The 23093-nt window shown below is 45.4% G+C and overlaps 3 protein-coding genes across 5 annotated transcripts; 1 reads left to right on the forward strand and 2 right to left on the reverse strand.

The window, feature by feature from the left end:
• Nucleotides 1–615: 615 nt before the first annotated feature.
• LOC117839917 (probable galacturonosyltransferase 14) lies at nucleotides 616–6299 on the forward strand. Its single transcript, XM_034720354.2, has 6 exons — nucleotides 616–1247; nucleotides 2530–2588; nucleotides 2676–2831; nucleotides 3498–4085; nucleotides 4840–5142; nucleotides 5432–6299. The coding sequence occupies exons 1-6, from the start codon at nucleotides 965–967 to the stop codon at nucleotides 5729–5731; spliced, it is 1689 nt and encodes a 562-aa protein (XP_034576245.1). The 5' UTR covers nucleotides 616–964; the 3' UTR covers nucleotides 5732–6299.
• An 810-nt stretch (nucleotides 6300–7109) lies between these two features.
• LOC117839915 (heparanase-like protein 2) lies at nucleotides 7110–11809 on the reverse strand. 3 transcript variants are annotated; one of them, XM_034720353.2, is made up of 10 exons: nucleotides 11168–11809; nucleotides 10626–10861; nucleotides 10499–10535; nucleotides 9839–10019; nucleotides 9249–9397; nucleotides 8869–9102; nucleotides 8164–8353; nucleotides 7940–8065; nucleotides 7761–7860; nucleotides 7110–7528 (listed from the first exon to the last, which is right to left on the reverse strand). In XM_034720353.2, exons 2-10 carry the CDS (start codon nucleotides 10845–10847, stop codon nucleotides 7145–7147), a joined length of 1623 nt encoding a protein of 540 aa, XP_034576244.1. In that variant the 5' UTR covers nucleotides 10848–10861; nucleotides 11168–11809; the 3' UTR covers nucleotides 7110–7144. The 3 variants fall into 3 exon arrangements, with proteins under 3 accessions (XP_034576244.1, XP_034576243.1, XP_034576242.1); XM_034720352.2 differs by having other exon boundaries at nucleotides 11162–11809; XM_034720351.2 differs by lacking the exon at nucleotides 11168–11809 and adding an exon at nucleotides 11039–11150.
• An 8151-nt stretch (nucleotides 11810–19960) lies between these two features.
• Nucleotides 19961–22853, reverse strand: LOC117839914 (pentatricopeptide repeat-containing protein At3g29290). Its single transcript, XM_034720350.2, has 2 exons — nucleotides 21036–22853; nucleotides 19961–20227 (listed from the first exon to the last, which is right to left on the reverse strand). Exons 1-2 carry the CDS (start codon nucleotides 22620–22622, stop codon nucleotides 20063–20065), a joined length of 1752 nt encoding a protein of 583 aa, XP_034576241.1. The 5' UTR covers nucleotides 22623–22853; the 3' UTR covers nucleotides 19961–20062.
• Between the last annotated feature and the right edge of the window lie 240 nt (nucleotides 22854–23093).

Raw genomic sequence — 23093 nt, forward strand, 5'->3', positions numbered from 1 at the left:
AATATATACGAGCGTTTCTTTCTTCTCTGGTCGATGAGGAATCGCTGTCAGGTGAGTCAATTTGACAGCTCCAAAGCTTTGATTGTGTAGTTCCACCTGCTCACGCGATGCCTCCGTTGGTTTCGTCTCTTCTGGGGACTCCGCTTCTTCTCGGCCTAGCTTTTCTTCTTTCCTGGCCTTCCAAGAAGCTCGCGCTACAAAACGTTCGGACTTCAAAAGGTTGACACAGTCCGATCATGGAGATGGCGTGTACTTCATTCACACGTATAACCCCATCGTGCGTTGTTTTGGTGAAATATTATGTTACAGTGTAAAAAAAAATACTCGACAAAGTTAAAAATAAAAGATTATGAGTTGTTTCACTTGTTGCTTACAATGTTAGTTTGATCATTAGTATCAACTAATATTGATACACACCCCACTATTGCTATGCATTTTTTTTCAATTATTTATAGAACATTGTACAATGGTACAATGAAAGGATGCACGGTGATACCTAATAATTTTACAGAAGATCTTAAAAGCAAAAATAAAAGCATATTTATAGAAAGGAAAAAGAAGGGAGAGAGAGAAAAATATAAGAACCAAACAAAATCCCCCCTGCTCTCTCTCTCTCTTCTTTCTCCTCCCGGACGGAAGAGGAAGGGGAGAGGCAGGCAAGCAACCCATAGCCGGCCATCGCCTAGCCGCCCGCCTCCCGGAAGAGAAATCCCCAAATCCTCTGCCCCAAAATCCCCTGCGGATTTCGCCGATAGCCCCCCGCGCCGCGCCGTATTTGCACTCCTCGCACGCGGCGACGCGCATTGTAATTCCTTTCCATTATTTTCCTCTCTTTCTTCCCTATTAGTATCACCCGCGCGATCAGCATGTCTCTGCCCAATGCCACCGCCTCGCCGCCGCCGTCGCCGGAACCCTAGGCCGCCGGAGTCGGAGCTCCCGTCGGCGGGGGACGGGGAGGGGGAGGATGCAGCTGCGGATCTCGCCGAGCATGCGCAGCATCACCATCTCCAGCAGCAATGGCGTCGTCGACTCCATGAAGGTGCGCGTCGCGCCGCAGCCGCCCCCGCCGCCGCCGCCGCCGCTCGGGCCGGGCCGCCGCGGAGGGGGAGGGGGCTGGGGCGCCGGCTGGTACTGGCGCGCGGTCGCGTTCCCGGCCGTCGTGGCGCTCGGCTGCCTCCTGCCCTTCGCCTTCATCCTCGCCGCCGTCCCCGCGCTCGAGGCCGGCGGAAGCAAGTGCTCCTCCATCGGTAAGATCGACGGGGCGCGATCCCGCGGCGTTTTTCGTTGGGTTTGGTCGTGGGGGGTTGAGTTGTTGATTTGGTGCGTTTGGGGAGGCAAAGCTTGGATCTCAGCTCCTTTGCGCGTAGGATTTCGTGGTGTCGGTGGGAATGTGGTAATGTAGAAATGGTTCTGGTCTAGATTCCCTGCCGAGAACGTGTGATTTGTTCGCCAACGAGCTTGAGATTCAAGGTATCAGGTCTGGGCGATCTCATTTGCTTGATGTCCTGTTTTGAACTGAAATGAAGAGAGTTGACTATTTGGGTTTATGATTCAGTTTCCAGGTAGGTAAATATGTGGATCTTAGGCATGTAATTTCCTGGCATTGGCCGAAATGTGGCATTCGTATGCTATAGTTTTAAGCCATCACTTTGGTTAGATTGGGGGACTGCATTTAGTGCTATCAACTTTACCGTTGGCTTCGGAAAGTTTCTTATTGTAGTTTGAGCTGAATCTTCCAAGACAGAAGAAACTATGCTATGACTGATCCCTGAAACCTGCTATCAATTCTTCCCAGCTGACCATTGGGGCGTGAAGGATGGGTATATATGACTGTAGTAGAAACCATACCAATCGAGCTGCGTACCTGGTCAACTGGACTCCAAAATCTGTGCCTTTCTGATTATTGGGGATGAAGGATGTATACAGGGATATAACTAAACCCTTGATGCACTTGCCCAACTTATTAAATTAGGTAAAAGTGCTACACTTCAGCACCATGGCTTATAGGAATTATACTGGAACAAAACCTAGATTTTGCGCAATATTTTTTTTGGAATTTCAGTTTTGGTACTTGAAGTATCTTAACCTTCATATGCCATGGGTATTTTTTTTACTAATAGCCTGAACAAAAACAGTTTGGGACTTGGCGCTTAAGTTTGCCCTTGATGTATAAGGCGTGACATAATAGCACCTGCAACTTGATCTTAGCCTAATAGGCTCTGTGGTATGTGCGAATTGTCTCATTTTGTGTGTGTAAGATTTGTATTGTAATAAGCTATCTAGTAGGCTTGTAGGTATATGGTTTTCTGTGAGTTGCTGATACAACTAGACAATTGTTTTTGTTCATGCGTCATAGGTCTTTTGGCATGTTAGTGGTGTTATATAGTTCTTTTCACCGCTTGCTGTAGGTATCCCCCCTGTCCCATGGGTGCTTTTATTATGCTTAGCTAGTTTCTGTATACGGAACTGACTCTGCATTTTAGGGCTTGTAGCGTGAGTTGCTGTAACATTTGTAATCCTGTTTTGCAGATTGCTTGGGGAGGCGAATAGGGCCTAGTTTCCTGGGTAGGCAGGGGGGTGATTCTACAGTAAGTTAATCTTTGTTACTCTTTGTTTCACTGGTTTTCTTAAAGGTGAAGAAAGATTTATTTGTCATTCTTACTCAATGTGAACAGAGGCTGGTGCAAGATCTGTACAGAATTTTTGATCAAGTTAACAATGAGGAATTCCCTTCCAATGAAAAGTTACCAGAATCATTCAGGGATTTTCTTTTGGAGATGAAGGATAACCATTATGATGCTAGGACATTTGCTGTTAGGTTGAAAGCTACGGTATGGAACTAACTTCCCTTGTTTAATCTCGCACTGTTGCAGTTGAATTTAAAAAGTTGCAATGTTGCATATGCTTTTGCCTTTACATCAGCAATATCTAAAACTGAATTAGTTTTGATGTTTATTTGGTTGCCCCAAATATGATATGTATGTATATTGCTTTTGGGACACATAGTCGATATCATATTTGGGGCTACTAAATACACATCACAAAAACCATTTCAGTTGTACAAGAATGGCATGTGCATGGGAACTCCACCCTATTCTGTGACGATATAGATACCGTGGCATTATATGTTTTGCTTTGTAAAACTATAAAGACACACTTGTTTTATTCTAATATGTTCTCTGAAGGAATGATGTGAGCTCTGCTTTTTTGATAAAAATAGAAGTGCAATTATGATTCGCTAAAAGAGCAGAGTTAGAAGTATTTGACAATTGCGTGAGTCTACACCATTTCTGGTATAAATAACATGAGTATTGGTATATATTTACCATTTCAAAAGTTACCTTTTATATGGATAATCTTTTTCAGCATACTGATCATTCTTGTTGTACACCGCTTAATGCAATATTGAACTTTGGCTCTTACTACTCATAAGGTGCTTTAGTGCATTGTGTTGTTTCTTCAACATGTATATTCTAACACATGTGCTTTTCTTGCAGATGGAAAGCATGGATAAGGAGGTAAAGAGGTCAAGGTTGGCAGAACAGCTGTATAAACATTATGCTGCAACTGCTATTCCCAAAGGAATCCATTGCTTGTCTCTGCGCCTTACTGATGAATACTCCTCAAATGCTCATGCACGGAAACAGTTGCCACCACCGGAACTGTTACCTTTGCTCTCTGATAATTCCTTCCAGCATTATATTCTAGCCAGTGATAACATTCTTGCTGCTTCAGTTGTTGTCAGCTCAACTGTACGATCCTCCTCAGTGCCTGAGAAAGTAGTCTTTCATGTTATTACTGATAAGAAAACATATCCCGGGATGCATTCATGGTTTGCTCTTAATTCTATATCACCCGCAATAGTTGAAGTAAAAGGTGTTCACCAGTTTGATTGGTTGACAAGAGAAAATGTCCCGGTACTAGAGGCTATAGAAAATCATCGCGGAGTCAGAAATCACTATCATGGAGATCATGGAACAGTTTCCAGTGCAAGTGACAATCCTAGGGTGCTCGCTTCAAAGCTGCAGGCTCGAAGCCCCAAATACATATCCCTGCTGAACCATCTCCGCATTTATTTGCCTGAGGTGCCTTTCCATCAGAAACATTCTATTTTGGCTTTCAATCTGTTCCACTTACTACCAGCGGTTCCAATTAATATAGTTTAGTGAACGTGCTCAGGCAACTATATTAACAAGTGGGTGTATTCTCTAGTATTTTAAAGTTTTTTTTTTACCAGTTCAAGCATTTCAATGTTAAGTATCAACAAATTCCATGATAATGGCAGGGATAGTCTACCGTTAAATGAAGTAGGACGTACTCAAACTAATTGAAGTAGGACATACTCGAACTAACTCCAATGTACTGAATACACTTGATCTATCATATTTCAGGTTGATTTAATTAGAATCAATACCGTTTAGAATGGGCTGAAGCATGCAGAATTAGTCAATAATGACCTTAACGGTTACCAACCTGCATTACCACGTGATGTATGCTGAAACTGTGGGAACAGATACCCCACACTAAGCACCCCACTATTCAGTTGCATGCTTAGTTGTCTTTCTATATGTGATTAAAATGATGACAATCAAATGCGTTTCTAGTTTTCTGCATCATTATCACTTGTCGGTTGTGGTGTTGTACACGTATGCATGCTGCTATAATGTGCCAAGCTGGTATATTCCACTTTCTCTTTTTAAGTTTCCGTTATCATTTTCCTCAATTCTGGTAATAATTGACTTGCACAAGCTGTACCTTGCAAGCTTCAAGTTATAAGAAACATTGTGAATTTTTTGGTGTAGTTTCTTTTACCTGATCCATTCGCATTTATTCAACCAGCTCTTTCCAAACCTCAACAAGGTGGTCTTCCTTGATGATGACATTGTCGTTCAGCGTGACTTGTCTCCCCTTTGGGAGATCAATCTCGAAGGGAAGGTAAATGGAGCCGTGGAAACTTGCAGAGGTGAAGACAACTGGGTGATGTCTAAGCGTTTCAGGACATATTTCAACTTCTCTCACCCTGTGATATCTCGAAGTCTTGACCCAGATGAATGTGCTTGGGCATATGGGATGAATATCTTTGATCTAGCAGCTTGGAGGAAGACAAATATCAGGGATACATATCATTTCTGGTTGAAGGAGGTAATGTATTTTACCCTTACATGAATCTCCATTCCCAGCCTTATTTTATGCTCCATTCCGTAGTTCATTCACTATTTTTCTGAATTGAAAGAGTTCTGGTATTTTGCAAGCATATTTTGTGCTTGTGTCCAGTGTTCCAAAATATTGAAAAAAAATGATTCAACAATCTGGTCTAAATGTAGAAGGTTCAGTTTCATCCCCCCCTCCCCACCCCCCCTCCTCTATCTGGTGTTGTTCACGTGTGCCATTATCTGCCATTACAATAATTTCAATTCAATCACTTCTGCAGAATCTAAAATCTGGTCTTACTCTCTGGAAATTTGGTACTTTACCACCTGCGCTTATAGCGTTCAGGGGTCATGTGCATGGAATAGATCCATCTTGGCACCTGCTTGGCTTAGGATACCAAGAAAAGACAGATATTGAGAGTGTCAGGAGGGCTGCAGTGATCCATTATAATGGCCAGTGCAAGCCATGGCTAGATATTGCTTTTAAGAACCTACAACCATTCTGGGCAAAGCATGTAAATTACTCCAACGACTTTGTTAGAAACTGCCATATTTTGGAGCCCCAGTATGCCAAAGAGTGACTTAGCAAATACTGGACACAGTGAGGGAGTATAGTTCATGATTCATTTGTTGGCTGGAGAGGCTGATTGCTGCCGGATAGGAATATATTGGTTAATCAGGAAAGCAATCGGCATTCGATACAACTGACAGTCCCCTGCATCGACCGGCATGCAAATACATGGAGTTTTCATCTGTATCATAGGGGAACACAAATTCTTTTCATCTGTATCATATGAGTGCATCATTCTTTTCCATACTGTAACTGCGCAAAAAGGAGCTCTGGGACTGGGCTGATCCTTCGTCGCAGAATAACACAGAAGGGCTAGAAGATTGAACGATTGGTTGATCATGATGAAGAAAGGAGGCGGATATTATGAGGGCGCAAGTTTATATGCTTTCCATCCATCCATTTAATTCTTTTTACTTGGATACACTCGAGTCATTGAAATTTTGTTCTGGTAGTTTTTGTGATTGGTTTGGTAGGTTGGAGATGATTGTAGTAGAGATGCCGTTGTTTGTGAGTAACCTACAGGATATTGTTACAATTGTTGACATATTAAAAATGTGCAGATAATTCTTTCAAGAGTATTTGAGCTGAGCTCTGATAGAAATCGCCGAACAAACTTTACGTCACTCACATGGTTGAGCCTATCGAGAGAGGACGGTAACGAGGAACGCGATTCTCAGTTGCCTATCGGGTACCGGCAGCTTGTAGATTGCCGGTGTCAGATGCCTTCGCGTCCGTTGTGACAATAACGTTTTGCCGGGACTCATTGCCAATTCGCTGAGCTATGAGTTGCCAATTGATTCCTTTCTCTCCTGGAAGCTTGGGCGGGTGGGCGTGGCAAGCGTGAAGCGTGGGCGAATACCAAACAGAGCCCGGTCAACGGTCGTGGGCTCGGCCCACGGTCAATTTGTGGGCTGTAGCCTCTGAGGGCTCAGCGTGCAATGTGTTAAGTCACACGTCGTGCGTTAAGATTGACGAAGTCACCACTTACGTCTCGCTATCGACGGTTTCGTCAACACTTACGTCTCGCTGTCGACAGCCACGTCGCCTACCACCGAAAGAATATTGCTGGTTAAATCTTAAAATAAATTCATGAAAATGCGAGCATCAGTACCGAGTCGAGGACTCAAATCCTGATGTGCAGGTTCTAACACAAGAAACTTTGCCGGCTCAGTCATTCGGAGGTGCTCATAGGAATAGGATTGCATGTGTTAGAACTTTGCCGGCTCAGTCATTCGGAGGTGCTCATAGGAATAGGATTGCATGTATGTGTGTTCGTATTTGTAGGGATGCGTGCGTGTTTGTGAGCGTTTGTACTGGATGATTCGGAAAAAAAAAGTCACGCGTCGTGCAATTTCTATCACAAAATGCCGATGACATTCAAGGCAAACTGCAGCAAAAAAAAATCTTTATTTCAAGAGTAAGCTTAAGAACAGGCCTTAGCCTCAAACTCGGGTAAAACTATGAAGGCGATTGATGTTGGTGCTAGGTACACTGGCGAATCAACGGCAGCAAGCACTGGATTCATAGCTGGAACACTGCCATCATCTCCCAGTTCCAACTGGACGCCGTTGAGCAGCATTGTCTTGCTCTGGACATCCCCGTCCTTGGGGGTCAGATGATACTCCTCCCTCTTCTTCGTGTCGCTTGATGCCTTACTTCCCAGCCATGAAACGGCTTTCCGGAGCCTGTGAGAGAAAGAACTGCGCTTCTCGAGGTCGGGTCTTTTACCGATGTTGATGTCATTCTGGAGAGTGACGTTGTATCCAGTAGTGTTGCTTAGGTTGATCAAGAGAAGAGTGATGCCTTGCTGCATTTTGAAGTAAGCATGTTTAGAATGGGAAATCTAGCAGACTGAAAACTACACATAAGCTGACATCTCCGTGGAACAAACTCTCAGAAGATGAAATTGGTTATCTAGTAGTTAACAAAAGTAACCATAGCAATTAAGCTTTAGTAATATAGTCCAGAATCTTTGTAACTCCTCAAGCAATTCACTTGAAAAGGCATATGGCCAATTTACAAAAAGGTGCAGCTCATACCTGTTGTCTTCTACAATGAGCATAAGCACGCAACCTACGTGGTGCAATGCTATCAATTGAAAGAACTCCATTGCCCATTAGCCGATGCCATAATAGAGCACTGATAACAAAAGAAGTGGTCAAAATATATATCAAACCAAACTAAATCATCTTGTAGAATTTCATAACTGTAGCCTTGCCTGTAGTAATCAGGATTTGGCAGAAAAGTTTGTGTGTCAAGCAGACCGTAGTTGCCACCGATGAGAGTCTGCCGGCAGAACACTTTTGTATTATACTTAGATGCCATTCCAAGCTGATCTAGATACCTGCATGTATAAAAAAGTTCATTAAAAACTAGCACATCATACTGGATCCCAGCAACAGAGTATGCTTGTGTCAACCATTACAAGGAATAAGAGCTGACCAGATGCTGTTGATGAATGTATTTGAAACCAGCGGGCCACCATTGTTAAATACACCACCACTTTCACTGACCCAAGCAGAAGTCCATGTTCCATGCCTTTGGATGGTAAGTTGCATGTCTCTATAAGTATCTTCAGCACGATCTAGGTACTTTGGATCCAAGATCTTCCTTATAAGATGAACATCATCCCCTGAAAATGAAGTGTCGTTGTTGATGCATTGTCTATTGACTACATAAGTTAGCATTGCTGATGATAAAACAAGAATGCCTGCCTAACATTGCAGCTATATTTCTGACTGGATATAAGTGATCAATACTATGTCTCCTAAGTAATGCCATGCTATTTAAGATAAAAGCTCGAAAGAGTAGCATATTTCCCCCCTTCTTATGACGGTATGCAGCTTTTCCTTCACTCTTCATGAGTAATTTATATCACAAAAGGAAGAAATTAAATTAAAACGGCGTGCCTTTGAAATAACAGAAGCATTAAGTAACCTATCATTTGGCAGCTTATCAAATCATAGCATTAAGTAAAAAATTACAAAATAATTTTTATTATATACGGATTTTTGTTAAGTACAGTTTTGCCTAAAAAATGTCCTATACAGATACACTCAGAATAAGCAAAAGGGCTCTGAAATGGTTTTGGAACACCGAAACAGGACTATTTGGACGAGATTAGAGTCAAAACCATAAATCACATACCTCCACCAAGATTATATACATGGTGAGTCAAGGCATTAACAACACCATGGCCTGAAGTCTGAAGTAGCTGAGAATACCACTGTTGATCAAAAAATCCTCCAGGGGCTAACAGGAGTGGCTGGGACAGTGGTGCCTTATACAATTGCTGAAGGATGGATTTAAATTCAATTACATCCTTTCCGTAAAGTTTAGCATCAACTTTTGCTCCGATTCCATGCCCACTCAGCTCATTGCCTGAAAAAACAAGAGCCAAAGTAAAAACTGTAGTTCTCAAACTGTCTCATCCCTTACTGCATGCATCAGAACTCGAAACTTTCCTTATCTTGGAGCATAAGGAGTAAAACAAAAGGTTTCAGTAGGAAAAAAAAATATAGTAGTACCGAATTCCCATGAGCCAACTGGGTATCCCTTTGAGATTGTGTATTTTACAAAATCATATGCGTTTGTGGAGTTCCATTTGCCTGCCCAGATGGAACGTCTAACGTTGTACCTCCCGTAGAGTGCATTCACACCAAATGTCACAATTGCTCTGCAGGTAGATGTTTGCTCACCCATTAGCTTGTTTCAGCATGATAAAACCTTATATAAGATGCTAAGAAAACAAGAGGGAATTGAAAGGTCCATTAGAAGAGGGGGGGGGGGGGGGGGGGATGACAAATCTTTATGCAGATGCCCATGTATTAACATGCCATGCACATGCAGTTACATTGATATATTGAACTTATCATATCTTACAGTATCTGCTACAAATTAGAACTCCCAAAGATGTGTAAAAATGGATAGCTTCTAGAGTTCTACCTATTTTTCTCAACTACCTGCTGAGTGCTGAACCCACAAAATCCATACACTGTCAAAACCCGAAACACACAATATGCAGGCTCAAATGTTAACATCTGGAAAAGCTATGCTGGCTATATTTAAGTTCTCACAGTAGCGGTAACAGAATGAAGATTAAAATTAGAAGTCTCACCCTGTTTTCTGGAATAAATCATTCAGTTTGTCCCACCTATCCATACTAAGGCAACCAACTGAGAAACCAAACAAGCCATTGGACATATTTCTGAACGGGGTGCATGGACTTTCTGCTCCCACATCATAAACAACTCTGTCTTGCAACGAGCCTCCCAACCTAATCCTCAAATTGTCAAATGCTGCAGAAACAATTAAATAAGACTGTTTGAGACATGGGGCAAATTAACCGGCCATCTACCTGCCTACTACTCCCTCCATCCCGCAAAGACTGTTCGTTTAGCCTTCAAAACTCGTCCCACAAAGAGTGTCCATATAACTTTCGGACAATCCAACAAAGGTTATCATAATACCTTCTAGCCCAGTTAACGAATCGATCATTTACTCTCACCATCGATGCTCGAGCCAGACTCGCTAAATAAGGAAGGCTAATAGGTCCGACAATTACTGCAAGCGTGCATGCATAATTAATTCGACTCGGCAATCCATCCAATTAAGAAGAGTTATTAGGGGTACTTTGACTTTTAGCATTGCTACTATCTTGTCTAAAATTTTCTAAACGAACAGTCTTTGTGGGATGGAGGGAGTAGGTCCTTATTAAAGTTACGAGGGACAAAAAATATGGAACCAGCAACCACTGGATGTAACTCCAAGGGCCTACCTTGAATAGCTTGAGCCAGAAATGGGTGATCCAAATCCTGAATGGACCCGTTGATGGCATGATGAAAAGTTAGTTCAAGCAGCAATATCTATAACCCACCAATAACAAGAGAAGAAAAATAACATACCAAATTCAGAATCGAAGACTGGCCCCATGGACACTGATTGTAGTTGCACTTCTCCGGCGGCCACCAGTCAATTGTAGCACAGACGTAGCTCTCATCCGTCTCAGCGATCCTAGTCGAGCCTTTAACTATAACCGTCGCCTCCTCCGGCTGCTGAGCCGAAGCCCAACGAGGAGCAGCATGCAGACAGATGAGCGCAAGCAGGAGCAGGAGCCTCACCTCCATGTTTCGTCTCCTACCTAGAAGGCAAAATCACAAACCAGATATGTGTTATGCTCCGCAAGACTAGCCGCCCCACCTTTCCGCTTGAACAAATTCTTGGAACATAACTAGTCGATGCGAAAAGCAAGTAGAATTCAATTTTAAGCTCCAAGTTTGCCCCGACTGTTCGAATTCAACAGTCGAACAATGATTACCAGGCAATGCAAAATGCAAACCGGATTCACGATTCAGAGCAGCAACAGCATGACCGGCACTTGTCTGCTTATGCCAAGTAAAAGATGCCATTGCTAAGCCGGGGAAGGAAGCCAAGAATACACCTTTACCGAGCAAAACCTCGCATCTGCCGGAGAAGGACGCGCAGATTTATCGAGGTAAGTGTACCCTCCGACGCCGACCGCGCCGACGAAACGCTCCTCCTCGCTCCCGGAGTCCCGGCCCCGGGAAAGCGGCGTGTGGGTGGGAGACCCCGGAAGTTCCGCCGCGGATCCGGGATGCCGGAGGCGGACTGGGAGCTCAGGCCGCCGATCCTCGGGCTCCAACCAACGCCAGATGAGCTGCCTTTTGGGATGCTACTGCTACGCGGCAGCAGAGCCGAGCGCCCGGGCGTCGGCGCGTCGCAGGCTGCTGGTGGCTTCGCGCACGGAGCAACGTGGCCACGTGAGGACAGGACTACAGGAGAGTATACCTCGATGCGCTTGTCTCGATATTCTCGGCACCACGACCAGAGCGGGGTTGGGTTCTTTGATTCAGGTGGTCTGTTCGTCTCGATTTCTACGATTTCCTCGCAAAGAAACTCATCATTTGAAACTGGCTAGACGGCAGCATGAGTGAATGACTGAATTCTACTGTATTTTCTTCTAGACATGTAGAGCAACAGTAGGAGTGAACATTCAGGATTGTAGCAAGAGTGAGCATCACGCAGGTGCAGAAGCAGAACCACCTGCTTTGATGAAGCAGAGATAGATCTGGCTGTACTTGTGGGAATTGGTGGGGTTAGGTGAACACGAGAGCAGCCAGACAGTGACACTGTGCCCACTGCCCATTGTTCACTGTAGTCTGTAGATGTGCAATTAGCATAAACACGTACACATGGAGATGATGGTTGGTTTGCCTTGTGTCCTGGGTCAAAGGATTTGTTTAGCTGCTGCCGTACAAGGCGTTTTCGCTAGCTCCACCATAATCGTTGTTGTGCTTTCCCACCGACTAACCTGAACCCGTTGGCTCGTAACCAAGATACAGCGGGACGCAAAGCACGTTCCAGAAAAGTTTTCCATTTCACCGGCTCATCAGAAAGCGGTGGGGTGCTTTTTTTTTCCGGTTCCTTCAGCTTCGGTCCAAGAATCCAGCCTGCCGGTGCGTTCAACAAGGGCGCGTTTGGCAGCCCGGACGAAGGTTGGCCCAGCTGGTTGCAACCAGCTATGTTTGCTAGCGTGGAGGGCTTCTCGGGCTAGACCCGCGCGGTGTAAAAACGGTCCGCCAGCTTACACCGTGTGGAACGCAAAAGTCGACCATTTCACATGGTGCAGGCCCGCACGAGCGTGTTTTCACGCACGCGGAGGGAAGCGCGGGAGACGGACGCGGCCTGGCACCATTATTTGGGCCGGCTAGGGTTACCACCTCTGGCATATAGCGGTGGCCTCCAGGGCGCGTCGCCCTTCACCCCACAGACGCGCTGCCTCCACCGACTCCTCCACTCCTCTCTCCTTTCTTCCTTTCGCACTTGACTCCTCCACTCCTCTCCTCTCATCTCGACGACTTTAGGGCGGAGGTGGCAGCATGACTGGTGGCGGGGCACCTGATACGGAGGCATCCATGGTCGCTGCACTGGCGGCCACGGGTACTTTTTCACCGGCGAGTGCGGGTACTTCTTCACCGGTGAGCGCGGGGTCTCTGTTAGCAACGAACACTGGATCCGTGCTTCGTCTTCATCACCAAGCAGATCTGCTACCTCTTCGTCCCCGGCAACTTGAGCAACATCTTCGTCCCCGGCGTGACCTACTTCTTGCTCTGCACCAAGCAGATCTGCGTCATCTACTTGCTGTTCCAGGTGTCCCTCAGCTCATCCACTGGCACGCGCTACTTCCTCATCTTCCCCACGACGGTCGTCTTCATCTTCATGGAGGTATGGCCCGAATCCACTATCCTCTTGCAGTTAGGGTGGAGGTTCATCTTGTTTGCGATGGGGTAGGGTTTCCTACGATGGAGTCTTCGTATTGTTGTTTGATCTTTTACAATTTGTTGGGTGGAATTCCTCGGGTTAGGCCCGGATCTACTATCCTCTTGCAGTTAGGGTGGCTTTTGATCTTATTTGCGATGGGGTAGGGTCTCCTACGATGGAGTCTTCGTATTGTTGTTTGATCTTTTATGATTTGTTGGGTGGAATCCCTCAGGTTAGGCCCGGATCCACTATCCTCTTGCAGTTAGGGTGGCTGTTCATCTTGTTTGCGATGGGGTAGGGTCTCCTACGATGGAGTCTTTGTATTGTTGTTCGATATTTTATGATTTGTTGGGTGGAATCCCTCGGGTTAGGCTCGGATCCACTATCTTCTTGCAGTTAGGGTGGAGGTTCATCTTGTTTGCGATGGGGTAGGGTCTCCTACGATGGAGTCTTCGTATTGTTGTTCGATCTTTTACGATTTGTTGGGTGGAATCCCTTGGGTTAGGGTTCCCGCGGAATGGATCTGATATTACGGTTTCTTTGTGCGGTTAGTGGGGTATCCTCACCGGATATGCATGTCTATTTGATGCACTGTCCTGGCTTCTATGCCTTGGCTTGTTGTTTACAGTCGATTCATGAGGTTATTTACCATTCATGTGTAGTTACCGCGTGGATGTGGACTTGTTGCCATGGACCAGTCTCTAATGTCGGTCTGTGTTGATGACGAGGAGCCTGCCCAGGGCTAATATGGTTGTTCTGTGAAATAATGAGCCTCTAGGAGGCTACCTTGGGTAGCGGCTGTGGCAATGATCCTGTTGTGAGGTTTTATTTGTTTGATGATGTTGAGGAGGAGCCTCTGGGAGGCTACTTTTCATAGCTGCCAGGGTAATGATACCTGTTGGACCTGTTTCCTTGTATGCTGGCTGGTTTTGAAGGATGATGTGTTCAGGAGAAGCCTCTGGGAGGCTACTTTGGTAGCAGCCAAGGCAGTGATACCTGTTCGACATGTTGACTTATTTGTTGGGTGTTTTTGGTCGATGATGTGTTGAGAGAGGCTACTTTGGTAGCAGCCAAGGCAATGACCCCTCTGTTGCCATGCTGTTGTATGCTGCCATACCTTAGGATGCCTTTAGTTCCATTTCAGTACTCAAGTTCTAAAATTTATTTATTAACATGCCATAATGTAGATGGAGTCGCATGACTACTATGCCAAGATGGCTTCTGAAACTTCTGCTCTTGTTGTATGCATTGCATTTCTATACACTAAGCTTAGGAGGGACAGGTCTGATTCAGATGAAGAAGAGAACTATGTTTGGGTTCCTAGGGCAGTGGTCGATGTTGAGAGGCAGGCAAACCTAGATAAGATATATAACTGAGGGATATGGGTACCCCATGGGTCCCCACTGACCAGGATACTGGCCAGCCCTGGCAAGTAGGCTCGCCCAACCAGAACGTGCGGGCCCAGGACGTGAAGATACTTGGAGCACAAGTTAAGGAGGTCGGACGATTCAAATCAGTCCGAATATTGCGGCATACTTGTTGTAATCCGACTCGGGTTGCTTTCCATGTAACAACCGACTAAATTAGATTCAAACCGACTTGTAACCTTAGGTCGTCAGCCTATATAAGGCGGCCAATGGCGCCTCCCAAGGGCATTCAATCTATTCTTTGCACCCGCGCAAAGAATACAAACCAGTAAAACACAAGACGTAGGGTATTACTCTCCAGAGGTTCGAACCTGTCTAAACCTTCGTGTTCCCGTGATTACCTTCGAGTTCTTGATCTCGCAATCCTCACTGCCTATAAATCTACCACTTGGGTAACCCCTGGACTGCCGGACTACTAAATCCGACAATAACTGCACAGAGGTTGAATCTGTAAGCATGCTAAGGATGCGTAAGGCTCCTTTCTTTTAGTTGGTTAACTTGTTTAGGGAGAGGCACCTCCTAGAGTACAACATACTTGGGAGCTAGAGATGGAACCCATACTTCAAGATACTTGGGTAGTTTGTATTGTACGTTGTTGCTGCACTTTTATTTACACAATACATGGTACACTGATGCATGCATGTTAATTCTCCTAGGACTGCATTGGAGCTATTGATGACACCCACCTTCTTGCTAGAGTGCCATTTTAGATGCAGCCTTCTTTTAGAGGCCATAAGAGCAGCACAACACAGGATGTGCTAGCTACTGTTGATTTCGACATGAGGTTCACCTATGTCCTTGCTGGGTGGGAAGGATCAGCTCATGATGCGTTGATCCTAGCTGATGCGTTAGAGTAGGATGATGGGCTGAGGGTGACATAAGGTACATTGTCCACCCAGCTTGTTACAGGCACAAGTTATTTTATTTTCTTCCACTAGGTAGCTCATGTACCATAAATATATTCATGTGTAGGGAAATTCTACCTTGCTGATGCTGGCTACGCTTTGCAGCCTGGATTCCTTCCTCCGTATTGGGCTATTAGGTACCACATGTCCGAGTTCGAGGGTAGAAGAACCCCAAGTGATGCTAATGAACTGTTCAACCTAACACACTCATCCCTCCGCACAACAGTTGAGAGGGTATTTGGGGCTCTTAAGGGCAAGTTTTGAATGCTAGACAATAAGCCATACCATCCATACCCCTCTCAAGTTAAGATTGTCATTGCTTGTTGTATTTTGCATAATTGGATCTTGAGGTTTAGGATAGATGAAGTTGTCCCACGTGAGGATTTCTCCCCAACACCCTCACAAACACAGCATGCACTCACTCATGCAGCCATGTCACAGGAAGCTAGGGCCTAGGGTGCTAAGAGGGATGAGTGGGCTTTAGCTATGTGGCAGAACAAGGGGTCTTCTAGGGTGTAGTGTTTTGTGTGCTTTAGTGGAACTGTAAGGAACCATGGTGTGGCAGTGATGTGATGTTGGCTGGAACTTGCTGAGAAATCAACTGTACTTAATTTAATTTGCTTTCTCCCTACATCTGCTATTGTTTAAATTCTGTTTGTTTTTGCACATTTGCTGTTGCTATTTTGTTTTCATCACCTTCTTGTTACTTTGATGTTTTCCCTGCTGCCTGTTAATTTGCTATTGCTCTGGGGACACAAGGGTTGCAATGACCTAACCTATGATATGTCTGGTACTTAATGGTTTGTGGTGCAATCTATGCTATTGGTTATCTAGGCTAATGGCTGAGGAGGACGTGTTCTTTAGTTTTGCTGCTGCTAGGTTTGCTAGTGCTGGTCAGCTACTTGCTGGTCAGGGTGTTGTTCCTGCTACCTCGGGCCTGGGTCTGCCTAGTGGTGGTGGTGGTGGTGTGGCTCGTGTGGGTGGTGCTACTGGTGCTGTTGCTCAGGCTCTAGGTGGTGGTGATAATGGTCCTGCGGGACTGGAGGGTGGTGCCGTTGGTGGTGGTGGTCAGGGACAAGGTGGTGGAGCTTGTGGTTGTCTGCCTTGCCCTCCTATGAGGTGGACCACTGCCACCTCCAGATTTGTGCTGCGTCGCATGTGTGAGCTCATTGGTACTAGTGTGAGGCCTGAGAAGGACTTCAAGGAGGTGCATGTGAACAAGATGGCCAAGGCACTATGGGAATGGACTTGGGAGCATGTCACCGCCATTCAAGTGTACAACCATCTACATAAGTGGCGGTAGAGGTAGGGTAGGGTATGCAAGCTCAGGGACCTCAGTGGTGCTCTCTGGGATAGTGACACGTGTAGCATCACTCTTGAGCAGGAGCACTACCTGGGATATTGCAAGGTAAGTGGTTCATTATGGTTTCTGTTTATTTTTCATTAATCGCTTTTATTTCCCTTTGGTAAGTACTAACTCAGCTTGTTGTTGTTGGTATTTTGTTTTGCAGGATCATCCAAGGACGCTGAGCTGCTGAACAAGCCCATTGAGCACTACACACAGATGGAGATCATCTTTGGAGGGGGCATGGCAACAGGCCACTAGGCCATGGGTTCTGGAGAGGCGCTGGGTGTGTTTTTTGGGTTTGGGGAGACAACAGAGAAGAAGGTGGACAAGCAGTAGCCGGTTGCCCTAACTTCAACTGAGCAGCAGGTGGATCAAAAGACGGACACCAAGGTTGCTGTCTCTGGTGAGGATTCAAAGGCCACTGGATGCTATGCTAGGAATAAGAGGAAGTGGGCTACCACATCCGAGGAGGAGGTATTTATCCTTACCAACATAACAGATGTGTGAACAATGTGGTTGTTGCACTGAGGGATACTGGGCCTGAGCAGGTGTACCCTGACCTCCGCAATGCTATGATGCTGACCCTAACTTCTCTGAGGAGGCCCTCATCGTTGCTTTTAGCCACCTCTTGGACAACAAGTTACAGGGCAATGCCTTTGTGAAGATGGGCGAGAACCACCAAGCTTAGGACTTGGCTGGGCAAGCACTACTACATGTGATGTAGTAGCTGCTACTGCCTTTTAGCTCAGGGAAATAGTTGAGCATGTCTCCATCCCTTACCACTCTCTTCTTTTGCACAGATCTCTATATACGTAGGTCTGACCTGTTAGGGTGTAGACTCACTTGCACCTAGCCTTTGTGTTGGTTTTTGGATTCACATGGGGTGGCTAATTACTAATTAAGTTCTATGGCAGCATGGTAAGGTTAAGAATATTGGAACTAACCATTTGCTAAGGAACTGCATGGTAAGTAAGTATTGTAATATGATGGATCTAGTACTGCTATATGCCTGTGATGCTTGTGATGTGATGCCATGTATGCATGTTTACATCATATGCTTGTTAGCTTTATCTTAGCAATTTGCCATCTTGACATTTTCCTGATCTACTTTACTTTACCACTTTGGAGTCTATCTGTTTGTATGGCAGTTTGTGGATATTTAACTTATGATCTGAGGTCCCCGTACTTATTTCTATGCATGTGATGCACTTGTACTGAGGCAATCTCGTGTTGGCTTCTATTATGTTATTTTTGCTTCTTTGGGGATGATGAGCTTAGTTATTTGTGCTCGGACCCAACACATTCTTGATCTGACATTGTGGTTTTTGATGATCGAATTGCAGTTTTCAATCCAATTGTTTCAGGAACGATTTCAGACCGGTGAGGCAATTGCTTTCAACATGGTGAGGCTCTTTTTTTTGCCGAATTTTTTGCATGTCTTACTAATGTATGCGGATGATAATAGGCTAGCTTGCAAGTGCCGAGCTAGGGTTCTATTCCCCAAGCTCGATGTGGACCTTGGTAATGTTGTCGTATGGTAACTTCACCAACATCCACTCGAGCTTGGCGAGTAGGACCTCTCGGTAGGACACAAGCAACCCTCTCTAACACCTTTGTGTTCCTAGTGGCAATGATGTAGGTAACATGCATGCTACAAGAGGCTACCTACATACTGAGGCAAACAAGGTATACCTTGCCTCGATTGCCTTACTATTAGGCAGCTCCATGCCGCGTGCATCTACACCTGAACTGAGCCTAAAGAAGAAGCCTTGTCTCTTATTGTGCTGCCTTGTTTGTTTTTCATCAGTTGTGACGTTTATATCCATGGCGATGATGATGCACGACGATAACCGAACGCCTTAGCAACTGCAGGAACCTCGTAGGTGTTAGCTCCTAGTGATGCAGTCAGGGGTTCCTCTTACTGCCTCACTAGGAGGCAACTCCTGCTTGTGTCCTATTTCGTAGGCAAGTAACTTCACCTGAGCCATGCTTTACTTTTTTTTTCCAATAATGATAGAATTTTCTTTTCCAAATGCATTCTTTCTGAGACTTTCATTCACAGCTACATAGCTTCCCTGACTTGTGAATTGTGTTTCCGTTCCCCATGCTGGTGGTTTCGACTTGGTGGTTTCGACTGGTGGTAATGGTGCTTGGAGATGTTGCCCGTTGCTGCCAAGTTCATGGTTTTCGATGGTGTTTGTTTTAAGAAGATTAGCTCCAGTCATATTGCATGCACAATTTCTTCTTCATATGATGTTCCTGTTGGAGTTATGGGTGGGAGGCCTTAATAACCTCGGTTGACCTAATTTCATGTCAAAATTCTAGTTTTGTGGTTCTTTGTGGTTCTAATTTCGCTACTTCAAGTCATTTGTGCAAGTGTACATTGTTTCTTGTTGGTTCACATGCAACTGTCATGCAACATACCTACTTATTAATTACTTTCTCAAATTGATGTGATTAGTTTTCTATGTAAATTTATGTTATATTTGAACTAATGATCTCCCGTTTCAATAAGTGTTTATGCATTCATCCTTTGTTCTCTGCATTTCTGGACGCTTGTGGCTGGATGGTAACCTTCACCATAGCCTGCATATGGTGAGGGCGCCTGTCCCCCATGCAGACCACCAAACGCCATCTCTAGATGGCAGTTTGAGATAGTTATAGGAGCTCACAGCCGGCCCACCATAATAAACACAATCCCAATCCAACTAGCATCATGAGGTGCAGATTTGCCAATTAACCTCTCTACGCACCCCGTATGAACCTAGCCCGTCTGGCTCCGCCTGCACATGCTGCCAAACGCGCCTCAAAGCACCGATGCATCCAAAGGCAAATCAGTTTGGCAGGAAACAAAAAAAAAACATATGAACAAATCAGTGCGTCAGCTTTGTCTTGAGGCTACCGGGTCCCACATGCTCCTTTGATTTTGCAAACTGTATTCCGCGATCGAGGTGGTTACGACCTTGGAAGCCGACCTGTCTTTCGAGGAAACTTGTAGAGCTCATGCACGCCTACTACCATCTCGAAAGATGCCGCACAACCACCTGTAAAACAACTGTACGTACTGACAAGCCGTGCGGCCCTCAAGGAAATCAGCGAAAGTCCGAGCCAAACCACCAGATAACAGGCCAGCGCACTTTTTTTTTTCTGCCGATTAGCGTGTTCATTTCTTAGTCACGGTGCTCGTAGCTACGTATCGTTCCGGCGCGAAGGGGGCAGCGGGCACGCACAAAGGAACTCATCCCCGCGAGATTGTGCAGAGAAGCTCAGGCAGGCGATACCGAGGGAAGCAGTAGAATCATCGAACAAATATTACAAATCGGAGCATTTGTGCAGATATCTGAAACTGTGCACAGCAGTCCATCCCATTCAGTCCAGTGTCAGTCCGTTGCAATGTGCTGAAGCATGAACGCCCTCGTCTTGCCATCAGGCACCAGCCCAATGCGTCGCATCTTCGCGTAAACCTTGTTGGCTAGCCCGATCTTGCCTCGCAGACACAGCCCGTGGATGACGGTGTTGTAGACTGAAGAATCTGGATCCACCTCCTGCAGACGGTTCAGAGCTTATCAGTAGACCACGTTATACATGAAAAGCATGTTGATTTGGAAGCACAAATGCTGCAAACAAGTTCCGCAAAAACTGATTCTGTAGATTATCCAGCATAATAAGTTGTTTGGGAGGTTCGACAGCCATACGATGTTACTTGATAATTGCTATAATGTTGTCTTAGTATTACTCAGTAATTTAGACAGCTATTATCCTTGATATTCAGATAATGGGTAGGGTGAGAAGGTTCGAGTAACTTTTTCTAACTCTTCCTTTTCTCTCTCCAAATGTAGATAAACTGAAATCATACTGTTGATGTTTCAGAGGCTAAAGAATGCAAACGCCAAATAATTGGAGGATAAAATTAATCGTGCGATTCAAACTGAATATAACTAGTGTAAAGAACAAAAATGCACTGGGAGCAATCTGTAACTAATCGTTGAAATGCAACTATAGTTATGCACAAGAAGGCTTTCAGTACCAAGAAAATTTTGGAAAGTCAGGCCTAGGCCAAAAATCTGCTGAGGATTTTTCACCTCCTATTATATTGCTCACATCCTTTGCTGATAAACCTGGAACTATGGGCCTATTGCCTATAGCATATTTATATCTAGCCACAAGATTAACCCTAGAAGATTGCTATATAATCAAGGAAAGACAATGTAGCTTTGAGAATCAAAATCAGAGTATCACCCATTCAATGTTCAGTTATGAGAACAGTACGCCAGCCCGCAATTAAGCAAATAGAAATTCAGATCTTTTCTGCCACTTCAACAGAAACAAAATAGCGAGAAAGGAAATTAGTACCTCTAATATATCCTCTACTTCATTCCAAAGAGATCCCCAGATGCAAGCTCGTATAACAGATAAATGTGTGAATGTGTCTGGCAAACACCTTTGGTTAATCATACGGCGGTACACTTGAAGAGCAACTTTTGGCTTGCTAGCAACCTCACAAGCACCTATCACGTGATTGTAAGATACCACTGATACTTTCAGTCCACTTTTTTCCATCATCCACAACAACTGCAAACCATGTTCCCATTGACCAAGCCTTTCGCACGACATCAAAGCAATGTTGTAGAGATGATCATTTAAGAGCGTCGGATGCTTGGCCTTAATTCCTTGGAAAAGCTCTAGGACATCCCAACATCGCCCAGACTTATATAATGCTGACAGCAATGCACTCCATGTATATTGATCAGGCTTAAAGCCGGAAGATGTTAGTAGATGGTACATCCTGAATGCAAGTTCATCTTGACCAGCCTTCCCGAGTGCGTTGATCGTTGAATTGAACAAAATGATATTTGGCGTCATTCCAGCACTGAGCATTCTGCTAAACGTGGCCAGTGCAAAGTCCCACTTCCCCTCTTTGGTGCAAGATGCAATGATAGCCTTCATTATGTCTTCGCTCGGATCAAGTCCATTCTGGAGCATTTCCTGATAAGCGGCAATTGCTAACTCACACTGTCCACATTGCACGAATATGCTGACTAACAAATCATATGTAAGCAAAGTTCCACTCAAAGAATTTTCCTCCAGCCTTCTCCATAGTCTCTCCACAAGCATCCAGTCTTTTGCTCTACCACACACAGATATCATTGTATTATAAACGATCACATCAACATTTTTCTTTGAATCTTCCTCCTCTTCAATCTCATTGAACATTTCTAATGCAGAAACATAACCCCCATTGCTTGCAACAGCCTTGAGTATCAATGTATATGTGTGCCCTGTTGCCATTCGTTTCCCCTTCATGAACTCAAACATCCTCATCGCATCCGCCAAAGAACTTCTTCGCACGAAGCAAGCCAAGAGGGAATTGCAGGCATGCGCGCTTGGCTGCAGCCCAGACGCGCGCATTGAGTCGAACAGCTCAGTGGCACTCCTGACCTTGTTCGATTGGCAGAGCTTTATTAACCTTCTCGACAGCGTCTCCTCATTCCTCTCCTCCAAGAAGTGCAGCCTCGACCCACCATGCTCAGATTTCATGTCCAGCTCCGCCGTCGTCGCCGGCGGAGCACTTCCTGCGCCCACTCCGGCCTTCTCCCCAACAGCCGGCTGTCTCATCGGACGCCGACGCAGCCCGCGCCTCTTGCCGCCATCATGGCCATCAGCACCGTGTGGTTCACCATCGACGCCCAAAATCGCTACGCCAGCGTCCTCTTTGCCGCCGACCTCCGACTCAAGTAAGCATGGAGCCGCCCTACAAATGCACGCTCCCGCCGTAACCATGGCGGGGCTTAGAGCTTGTACCTGGCGGGCGTCACCACTGATCCGGCCTCTGCTTCGCGGACGGAATCTTGTTCCACAACGATCTCCTCGACTGCCGCGCGGGGGGAGCTCTTGGCCGAAGGCGGAGCTCGTGCTGCAGCCGCTCCAAACTGTAGCCATGGCCGTCGCGAATGGTAACGAAATCAAAATATTTCATCAATACGAGGAGACTCTCTTTGTTGATCCTGAAGAAGGCCCCAATCCAAGGGAAGGCAAATCGACGGAATTGGGTGAAAAATTGTGCTTGCAGATGGATTGGAGGAGAAGGGGGAGAGTAGCCGGAGAGAGCGTCGGAGCGAGGCAGCAGTGGGCGGAGGCTCGGAGCAGAGTGGATGAGGGGATTAGGATGATCAGATGGGTTACATGGGACTGAATTCTTCTTCTTGATGGGCTTGAGTATTTTATTTGGCCCACAAATAAATACCAAAGGAACGGTCCCAACTCCGTTTTGGCCCAGTATCGTGTTTCATTCTTTGTCGTTGAGGCGCATCAGTTAAGTTTCAAATCTGTTTGGATGGGTTCGAATTGTTTTCGCGCGAAAATTTAGCAAAAATGCGTCGAGTGAAGTTGAAATATAAAATCGTGATTTTC

Source organism: Setaria viridis, chromosome 9, assembly GCF_005286985.2.
Source record: "Setaria viridis chromosome 9, Setaria_viridis_v4.0, whole genome shotgun sequence".
NCBI classification, from domain to species: Eukaryota; Viridiplantae; Streptophyta; class Magnoliopsida; order Poales; family Poaceae; genus Setaria; species Setaria viridis.